We start from the raw sequence: 11167 nt of genomic DNA, 5'->3' as shown, positions 1-11167 counted from the left end.
CTGACGCAAAAAAAAAAAAAAAAAAACTCCATATGGCCACATATTGGTTGATTAATCAGCCAATACAGTGGTTTGTTACTAGATAACAAATGAAGACACGTTGACAAAATAACAAAACAAGGCTTTAAATGAAATCTTTTTTTCTGAATATTGTCATATTTCCCTATCTCACGAACTGAGTGGCCACTCAGCCGAGTAAAACTGACAGAACATATTAGTCTCAGTCTAGCATAACGGTTACCATGCCACTCATGAGAAAGAGACAGTGCACAATCCCACTGGAGACATCAGCAGTGACATAACCAAGTGTAGGATCAGGGGAAGAGTTATGCTTGGCCTCCTAAACCCTTGCAAGTAATAATTTGTTGTCTGACAGCCGAGGCGGGTAACCTGGACACGCTGCAATTTTCTGCTGCTGCTGCTTGCATTGCATTGATTTATTGGTGCAGGAGAGATACTGAGGTTTTGAGATCCTCTTCAAGAATAGGAAGAATTCAACGATAGACCTGAAGGAATTGTAGAGGGTTAGTTTACGCTTCTTTTAATCGTGATATTTAAAGAGGCTCAGTGGTTGTTTAGCAAGTTTTTTTAGCTAGTTTAGCTATTTTTAAACTTGCAACGGGTGTAATGATGGTGAATTGATTTCAACAGATTGGTGCACCTTAAAATGTACCTCACTTTTCAGAAAGTCTTCACAAGCACTGCTAATCTTGAGAGAGAAGACGTTGCATTAAATTTGATATTTTCTATAGAACGCAATCTGAGCTGTATTCAGCTCTTTGTGGTTGTGATCAGTGTGGCTTCAGTCCAGATCGTCTTGTTTTTTGTGTTTTCAGAGGCAGATGTGATCTCAATGGCGGACTCTACTATAACAGTGGGGGACATAGAGGGAGAACTCTGTAAGATTGAACGGATCAGAGACATTTTGATCAGGAGGGAATCTGAGCTCAGATACATGTGAGTAAACTGATTTTTCCATGTAAATCTTTACCCCCTTGACCTGCAAGACATTTTGTTGCAGAGAACAACATTTTATGAAAACAATTAAACAAAGGCATCAGTGAACTATTAAAGAAAGTTTCTTAATACACATTTGAGTGATTCTGAGAACGTAACATTGATGAATAATGACACAAATCAAATTGGCTCTAAACATTCATGTTCAAAATTATTCAACCCCAAAAGTCAAATTTTGTGCAGAATATTTTATTCTTTAAAACCACCAATAAAAGCTGCCTTTAAGTGCTTGGAAGCTTCTGTCACCTCTCTACTGCAGTCTTGGCTCATTCCTCGACTGAAAAAGCTTTCAGATCACTGATAATCTTTGGTTTTCACATTGCCACTGCTTTCTTCAAATTCAACCAAATATTTTCAATGAGAGTTAAATCTGAAGACTGACAGGCCACTCAAGTACATCCTATGACTGATCCCTGAACCAAGCATAAGTAGATTTGAATGTATACTTTGGGATGGCTGTCCTGCAGGAAAGTCCATTGATCATCAGCTTCCGTATTTGCACCAACAGCATCATAATTCTTGCCAAAATGGCCTGATACTTCAAAGAATCCATGATGTCCTTCATACAGTCATGATTTCCACTTCCTGCAACAGTGAAACTCCCCCATAACAGGACTGGTCCACCTCCAAGTTTGACCATGGAGATGGTGTTCTTCTGTTTATAAGTTTTGCCTGTTTTTGCTCCAGACATACTGCTGATCCATGGGTCCAAAAGTTCCAGTTTGGTCACATCGCTCCATAAAACATTCTTCCAGAACTCCACAGGTCTACCCAAATGAATTTTAACATGTCAAGTCTGCCTTTTATGTTCTTCTTGGTCAAAAGTGGCATTCGGCAAGATGCCCCAACACGAAGGCCATACTTGTCTAGTCTCCTTCTTATACTCTGCATTGAAATGTATTTACTCCTTTCATCGGGTTATCTTGCAAGTCTTTGGCTGTACATTGCAGGTTTTTCTCAGTTGCTCTGATCAAATTTATTATGATATTGTGCTTTTTCTTCAACACCCTAAACACCTTCAACACCTTTCTGGTACAACACATTTTAAGCTAAGGAATAAGGCTGCCAGCTGTGTCTCTAGGAACTTTTAATGTCTTGGGAATCTTCATGTAGCCTTAGACTTTCTAATGTAATAAAACTATTTATTCTATAGCATTTTGCAAATTTGCTACTCATGTCAGCACATGCATGGGCTAAGTTTCTAAAGGCTTAATTGTGTTTTAAGACAATTTTGTTCCCCACCATACAACAAAAGTTACTTAAAAACAGCAATGTTGAATAGGGGTTGAATAATTATGACATAGCTGTGTTATTAAAAAATCCTATAACTCAAAAATATTAAATTATATATTGATATTATCACTTTTAATGTCAGTAAACGGTTATAGATGCAAATTTTATAAAATCTTGGATCTTCAGAAAAGCTTGTATTTGTAAAGTACTGCAGTCTCTGAGGAGTTGAATAATTTTGATTGCAACTGTATACCATGGGGCCCAAATGTCTGTGACCACTAGTGAAAATGTTTCTTCATTTTTACACATTATGTTACCAGTGAAAAGTTGAAAAGTTTGATTTAAAAATGTAGGTATACAGTACATGAAATCCAGATTTTTAGACCCCTCATACAAGCTATAATAATTCTTCTTTAATGTTCTGCTGTAATTATGACAGCACTCCTTTTTTCAACCTTTTTTTTAATTAAAAGTAACTGGGAGTGTCAATATATTAACCACGATTATTTTTGTATGTTCTTTAGTAAAATAAAATAGCTGTTCATATTCAGTTTACACCTTAATTTATTGTGGGGTTTTCCCATTCTATGGTCAAATACTTTTCTATAATGACTATTACATGTGCAGTATGTAATACAGTCAACTGCACCGCAGTCCAAATTCAAAATATTGAAGAGAGTTGTTTCTCCCGCCCCCTCCTCCTCAGATTCAACACTCATGCAGGTTGCCAGATAAGCAACAGGAAAGAGCACAACTGACAATGGAAGGCGATGAGCCTTACATTGTAGATTAATGAGTTGATTTATCCTCATTTTAATATGCCTCTGGTCATAGAGCTTTTTAGTATGTGAACTTAGCATATTATTTATATTGGAGTACAGTCAAAAAAAACAATTACATACAGCACCACTAAGACTCTTTTACGCAAGTACAATGCCATTATCATTACAGTTGATGCGGACTTCCCAATTCTCATAGAATTAGAACAATTATAAAAACTTTATATTTATATTTATCATCCTTGGTTAGAATGGCAATTTAACCTCTATAACCAACCGTTGTCCTAGGCAACTGATTTATTTTTCATGACTCATTCTACAGTCTCTTTCTTTGCATGTAATATATAAGTTAAATTCAAATCAATTATTCAGGGTCCATTTATGTATTTATTTTGTAGGTAGCAATGTAATAGGTGGGTCCTGATCACCCTTTCTGGGTTTATTTGCAATAATAACCTGCTGACTGTAAATAATACCTTACATATTAATATTTATGTTTTGGTTTTGTTCTGTACATCAAACAGTTGTGAGTTCAAAGTGTACCCATGTCATTAATGTTTTTCGATTAACAGAAGTGTTTTCTTTTGTTACATTTCCAGATAAACTTAATCACTACATGAACAGTAAACTACTATATGAATGTAATAACCATTTTTGTCAATTATAATTGGCAGTCAACAGCCAAATCCAAAAGCCATGAGCAGTTTGTACAGCTGATCTGAGATCCTTCTCACAATCACATCTGCAGTCATCTGTCCTTCCTGTTCCCATTGCCAAGAGCTACAATCAGCCAGCTGCCCCTCATTAAAATGTTAATGCTTTGCTTTTGATGCTGCCAGAGTGTCTGATGCATGGATATTGGTTTCCCCTCACAATCATTTGGGGACAAAATCAGTGGGGCATTTCTTCCGAAGTGTTTGATTGGTGCTCATCCTCCACTGTCTGTCTCAACTGAACTGGAGAGATACAGAGAGAAATCCAATGGTACAGCTTCATCATAAACTGTCTATTTTATTTAAAACGCAGGGACTGAATGCACTCTAAATACTGCTATCTGACACAATTAGCCTGCAAAAATGGTAACATCTTAATTAACTGGTTTTATTCAAGTCAAAAATATTGTTTTATATCACAAAAAAAAATCAATTTATACCAATAAAACTCTTTTTTTTTTTCAAATCAGGTATAAATCCCTTTAAGGTAACATTTGCAGGTTATCACTTTTTACAGTGTGTTAAAAAAAAAAATATTGACAGCATCTTTGCTTGCTTTTAGACAACATCATTTTATGTATTAACAACTTTGGAAATGTATACAAATATTTATGAATTCTTTTAGATGATCAAATCTTTAATCCATAAAATTAATGCTTTGATTTTATTGTGTTTAAAGGAGGTGTTTAAATCAATTAATAAATATACTCAAAGCCATAACAAATATTTTACACATTCGCCTCATTTGACCTTATAATGATTTCTTTTGGTTCAATGTGTTTTATGGTGCCGTATTTGACTCATTTTGAAGGATTCCATCAGTTTATAAACCTAAAATAATTACAAAGAGAAATATATAATAATTTAATCATTGTATTTAAAAAATAATAATTTAAATGAAATTTCATTGATGTATAAAAATATTGTCATTATTAAATACATTTGTCTGCCTTGTGTAGCTTTAATGATTTTGTATTGATAAGAAATGGTTAAATTTAGAGGGGAGTTAGGACATATATTTAAAATATGTTTTGTAGACTATATTGTTATTGTATGTTTTTACAGCTGTGCACACTTAAATGCATTATAGATGTTGTCAATATGATTCAACGCATGTCCAGTTGTACAAAAATATATTTGTAAATATTACATTCAAATATCTATGAATACTAATAAGATAGAATTCATCAGTTCAGACTCTCACTACCACTGCAGTATAATAGGTATACTGTGAATAATATGCAGATTTTCTATGTGCATGGGTGACCTACTGCAACTGCCAAAATGAGCAGTAAACAACAGAGCTTACAGCGTACTGCATCCCAAAATGCAATGCGTTCACACAAAATTTGAGAACAAAATGTTAACTGGATGCTTTCGTTGAATTTTATTTTCAAGGTCATGACACAACAGTGTAGAAAACAACTGTTTGAGATGTTTATGGTAGGATAATGCTTACTGTTTTAATTACCATTAAATACATTTTGCAGTATACTGTCAGACTCTGTTCCATGTTTTGTGTGTGTCCTGCTCCCCATGTGCCTTCCCATGCCCTTATTTGGTTAGTTTCCTGTTCCTCCCCTGATTAGTTAAGTTCATTTGTCCCAGGTGTTTCCCTTGATGTTTCATTGCTCCCAGGTGTGTCTCGTCATCCCCTCCTCCTGTGTGTATAAAAAGTGTTCCCAGTCCCAAGTTCTCTGTCCGCTGTTAAATGTCTTCCTGAGTTCGTCTCCCTTGGTTCCTGAAAATAAAGTCTTGGTAAAAGTATTCTCCAGCATCTCCTCGTTCCTCGTGTATGTGCATCGTGACATATACAGTGTTATACAGTATACAGTTTTAATTTAACAAGTCAATTTAATTTTAATAATAATAATTAAAACAATTATTTTTAGATGTTACCACATGAATGTGATTACCTGGTCTATGTTTGTTTATTTTTTGTGTGCTTGTTTTTGTGTTTTCTTTACTTTAAATTTTACGTTTCGTAAATTTTTCTTTTTTTTCTTCTTTTAATTCTTTAAACGCTTCTCATGCTTTAGAACAGTTATCATATTTGCTGTTCCTTTTGTATTGCAGGATGGATGATATCCAGTTATGTCAAGAAATTACAAGACTGAAGAAAGAGCTTCAAAAGCTTTTGTCTATTCCAGGTGAGATTTGGGAAAGACTCTTGAATATATTACAGTAAAAATTCAAGAACTACTGTTTTAGCTATCAGTGTTTTTTTTACAGTACATTTGTAAAAGTTCCTTCTACTGTATCATTACTGAAGTTACCTATAAAAATGAGAGATCTCTCTCTTTATTCAATTGCTTTTACAATTTTCTAAAAGTAGCACAACATGCACTACTAATCAAGCCACTAAATGGTCCAACCTTGCTTTGCATAAATTATTTGTAAATGCTTATTTTGGTTTTTCTGTTAAGGTAAGAAGTGGCCTGGCCTTATTAAACATGACAATGAAAGCTGTTGCTTGGTATATAAATAAATAAATAAAACTATAATAAAAATTTGCTTTGCATAAATTATTTGTAAATGCTTATTTTGGTTTTTCTGTTAAGGTAAGAAGTGGCCTGGCCTTATTACACATGACAATGAAAGCTGTTGCTTGGTATATAAATAAATAAATAAAACTATAATAAAAATCCATTTTCAGATAATAAGTCTAATGAAGACAAACAGAAAGAGGAAGATCTTCTGAAACAGATTCATACATTAGTGGAGGCCAGAGACTTCCTGGTAGATGACGTGGAGTTTGAGCGTCTCAGGTGAGCCGATTTCAGCATGCTGGAAAATGGAGGAGGCTGACACACTATTCATTTGCACTCTTTATTAATTCTCTGACTGAGCTCAATTTTGGGGCAGACAGGATTCTGTCTAAGGACTGAGGGGGGGGCGGGATCATTACTCACACTCTAAGTACAGAAGTAATAGGATTTTATTTGTAATAAAGCCATGCTGCCACATTCTGTCTCAGCAATTTCAGGAACTGAATTCAAGAAAAGTCTGCTCAGTCCTTGTGGTATCATCTACACAATTTTGAGATTGAATCTAGACTTTTAATCCAGTGTTTGTGTTTATGTTTTGCCTTGTGTATAGTAATGGTAGTATATTAACTTAATGTAAATGCATTTGACCCCAAAAAGATTTTTTCAGGAAAATCTGGATGTATTTTTAGTCCATCTGGAGTTAGACACTGTGCAAATCCTGTTGCCGGCACTGTGTAGGTCCATTTTCAACCAATTCTCAAAGGCTGGAATGGAAGTCATGGAACATGTTGCAAACCATTCACTTCTAGTGGGCAGAAGTCTTTTGTAAAGCCAGGAGAATACCATGAACACACAAAGAAAGAGATATGCATGATACATGAGCGCACATTATATTTTTAGGTTACATTTCCCAGCAATAATATGAAAACCTTGAGCTAACTGAAGGATGTGAAAACCACGCATAAATAGTGAATGATACAGTCAGTCTTCCCTTAATGCATTGCCTCATAATCACCATGGTTACCTTTGCTATACAGGGAACGGGAGGAGGACAAAGAGATGGCTGAATTTCTTAAGTCCAAACTACCAAAAATCTCTCAACCCAAGAGTAAGTCATTCTTTTACATCTGGTAGAACAAAAGTAATATTTATGATTTTAATGGTCATGCAGTTGAAATATGAAACTTCTTTATTGCATATATAATATAGGCTACTAAATACAACCTGTTACTCTAAACCAGGGGTTGGAAACCTATGGCATGCGTGTCAACATTGGCACGCAGAGGGATAATCACTGGGATAATGTCCGACAGCTCTATCCATTGATGCAAAATACTAGACTTTTTTTCTGAAATAAGACGGGAGGAGGACAAAGAGATGGCTGAATTTCTTAAGTCCAAACTACCAAAAATCTCTCAACCCAAGAGTAAGTCATTCTTTTACATCTGGTAGAACAAAAGTAATATTTATGATTTTAATGGTCATGCAGTTGAAATATGAAACTTCTTTATTGCATATATAATATAGGCTACTAAATACAACCTGTTACTCTAAACCAGGGGTTGGAAACCTATGGCATGCGTGTCAACATTGGCACGCAGAGGGATAATCACTGGGATAATGACCGACAGCTCTATCCATTGATGCAAAATACTAGACTTTTTTCTCAAATAAGGCCATTTTGGCCGAGGCCGAGTTTCTTGTGTTCAGAACAACTTGAAAGTCAGGTAGTGAATGCCATTTAGTGTATGATATGCCCAGTTTTTCCTCTGTAACTGTTTGTGCCTGTTCAGATTTTAAAAGACTTGTAGTGTATTTCAGGCTTAACACTAACCCTACCATTTAGGTAGCTAAACATGTACACTGTTATTTATATATATATATATATATAAATATAAATACTTCCTCAAACACACACAGATCACAATGTTCCAGTCCTTGCTGGCAACTTTATTGTCAAACTTTAATGTCAACACCTAGTACAACATTAATTTGTTAATGTAATGAATAAAATGCATAATAACAATAACACAACAATAAAAATGACTACATTTACTGCCTAATTAACAGCTTCCTTAGCTGCTGGCTCTGGCCTGTTCTACCTTTACTCTATTTTGTGGATTCTGAAATATGTGGTTATTATTTTGAATGGGTCAGCATACAAATAGATCTAGCTGATAAATTGGTAAAAGCACATTTATTAAGACACATAAGGCTTTACCTCTGAACTGAATTATATGGTTAGGAATTGTACTCTTTTGACAGTCAAGTACAGATTCATTCCACCTATTAAAATGACATAAATTACTTTCCCAGTTCACAGGCTAAAGACTGGAGTAATAGCTGCTGAAAACTCATCTTTTCCATCACAGGAATAAATTACATTTCAAAATATACTATATAAGAAAATGCTAGTTACAAACGTAACTGTGGTTCTAAGTGGAAGACCGCCAGAGGCAGTGCTGAAAGCACTAGTGGAAAACCCCTCATGCTCGCACTTGACTGAGAACAGAATAACAAAGTTGTTACCTCATGACTCATGATGTATCTTGAGATATAATAACCCCTTAACATGTCATCTCGATCATTCTCATGATACAGAGTGACCAGAAACTCTGGTGGTCTTCCACTTAGTCATAGAACCACAGTTAAGTTTGTAACTAGCATTCTATTTCCTTTCGCTCCAGACCGCCAGAGGCAGTGCTGAAAGCACTAGTGAAAGACGAATACCTACGCAGTCATGAGAAATCCCCTTGCGAAGCATCTGTACAGGCTGATAGCACTGCAGCACACACCATTGGCAAGGGAGTCACATTCAATCTGTAAAAACGAGAAAACGTGCAAGCTGAACTCCAAGTTGCTGCAGCACAAATCTCAAGAGAGCGACACTCCCTTGAACGCTGCCCAAGATGTTGCAAAAGCACGAGTAGAGTGACTGTGAATAGATGAAGGCACAGAAAGCCCCACAGACTCATACACATGAGATTACCTGCGTCACCCAGTGTGTTTGGAAAGCATAGCACCCCTGCGCACATCGCTAAAACAAACAAAAAATTGGTCTGTCTTATGCCAAGCTGCTGTCTTATCAATGTAAGCCCTCAAAGATCTAACTGGACGTAGATCCAGTTGTATGTCAGTTTGATCTGCTGGCAGTGCAGCCAACACAATAGGCTGGTTCATAAAATGTGAGGACAAAACCTTGGGTAGAAATGCTGGATTGGGCCACAATATGACACTACTGAATCCATTACTCCAGCGCAAATAGGGAGCACTCACTGATAAAGCATGGAGTTCACTCACACTCTTCGCTGTTGTAATGTCCAAGAGAGATGCGGTCTTAAATGACAGCCATTTAATATCAGGCTCTGATATTGGCTCAAATGGGGGCTTACACAAGTTTAGAAGTCAAGTCAAGTCACCTTTATTTATATAGCGCTTTTAACAATACAGATTGTGTCAAAGCAGCTGTGCAGCATTAATTAGAAAAATATTGTGTCAATAATGCAAAATGATAATAGTAAACACTCAATTTTCAGTTAAAGGCAGTTCATCATTGAATTCAGTGATGTCATCATTCAGCTCAGTTCAGTTTAAATAATGTCTCTGCAATCAAGTCGGCGATATCGCTGGAAATTAAGTGTCCCCAACTAAGCAAGCCAGAGGCGAGGCGACAGCGGCAAGGAACCAAAACTCCATCGGTGACAGAATGGAGAAAAAAAACTTTTATATATAGGCTCGGTCGGTGAGCCAGTTCTTCTCTGACCAGATGAAAACCAGCAGTTCAATTCCAGGCTGCAGCAATGTCACATTTAAAGCGTGAAGAGTAACGGCCCTAGTACTGAGCCTTGAGGTACTCCATACTGCACTTGTGATCGATATGATACCTTCATTCGCTGCTACGAATTGATGGCGGTCATACAAGTACGATTTGAACCATGCTAATGCACTTCCATTAATGCCAACAAAGTTTTCTAATCTATTCAAAAGAATGGTGTGGTCAATAGTGTCGAACGCAGCACTAAGATCCAATACCACTAATAGAGAAATACAACCACGTATCTGGTACCACGTATTGAACAATATTTAAATCTCACATCGGACAAACGATTAGCTCCTTTCAGGAAGGTAACAATTAACCTGTCAGACCCAAGTGAAAAATTGCTAAACTCAGATCGATGAGCCGCTAATGCTGCCACATACACCTTTAATGTGAAAGTTGGATAACCAAGTTCCAAAAGACATTGCGACTAGAACACCAGTCACAAAACACTTTCCACTTACAAGTGTACCACTTTCGTGTGGATGCACGTGTGGACGTGTGAAACCATGGCCTTGCAGGCCAGTGCAGAGCCACTAACAGCAGACAATGGCCGCATTCAAGCACTTGTAGGCAGTTGTGGCCTAATGGTTAGAGAGTCCGACTTGTAACCCGAAGGTTGTGGGTTCAAGTCTCAGGTCTGGCAGGAATTGTCCTCACAAATCAGGCAACCAACTGGACCTTATTTACACACGAGACTGCTCCACTGATCATGTACTGGTTACTCCACTGCACACCTCGGATCACTTCCTCCTCACTCTTAACCTCAACATGGTTCCTGACAAAACACATACCCCTCCACATGTCACTTTTCGACATAACCTATGCTCACTCTCACCCTCCCGGCTATCTGCTATGTTTTCATCTTCGCTTCCTCCCCCTGAACAGTTATCATCTTGAGCTCAGGGCTGCTGAAAGGGTGTGGCGCAAATCAAAAAATACTACTGACCTTTCTGTGTATCAGTCACTCCTCTCTTCCTTCTCTGCTAATGTCTGCCCGGTCCTGCAGGTTTGCTTTATTCAACATCAAGAAGATCAGGCCCTTTCTTTCGGAACATGCTTCGCAACTCCTTGTTCAAGCTGTTTTTCTGTCCAGGCCGGACTGTTGCAATGCTCAAA

The 11167-nt window shown here is 36.9% G+C and overlaps 1 protein-coding gene across 1 annotated transcript in view; it reads left to right on the top strand.

Moving 5' to 3' along the window:
- LOC107660467 (uncharacterized protein C16orf45-like) overlaps positions 1-7413 on the top strand; it is a 9435-nt gene extending 2022 nt beyond the window's left edge. The window contains exons 2-6 of the mRNA XM_016449772.1: positions 837-957; positions 5819-5892; positions 6399-6510; positions 7269-7339; positions 7403-7413. Coding sequence (XP_016305258.1) covers positions 837-957; positions 5819-5892; positions 6399-6510; positions 7269-7339; positions 7403-7413 — 389 coding nt within the window. The remainder of the gene's footprint in view (positions 1-836; positions 958-5818; positions 5893-6398; positions 6511-7268; positions 7340-7402) is intronic.
- Positions 7414-11167: the final 3754 nt, after the last annotated feature.

The sequence above is a fragment of the Sinocyclocheilus anshuiensis genome, unplaced genomic scaffold, assembly GCF_001515605.1.
Source record: "Sinocyclocheilus anshuiensis isolate Anshui unplaced genomic scaffold, SAMN03320099.WGS_v1.1 scaffold1975, whole genome shotgun sequence".
NCBI lineage: Eukaryota > Metazoa > Chordata > Actinopteri > Cypriniformes > Cyprinidae > Sinocyclocheilus > Sinocyclocheilus anshuiensis.
The sequence above is the reverse complement of the archived record's forward strand: the minus strand, read 5'-3'. Positions and strand labels throughout refer to the sequence as shown.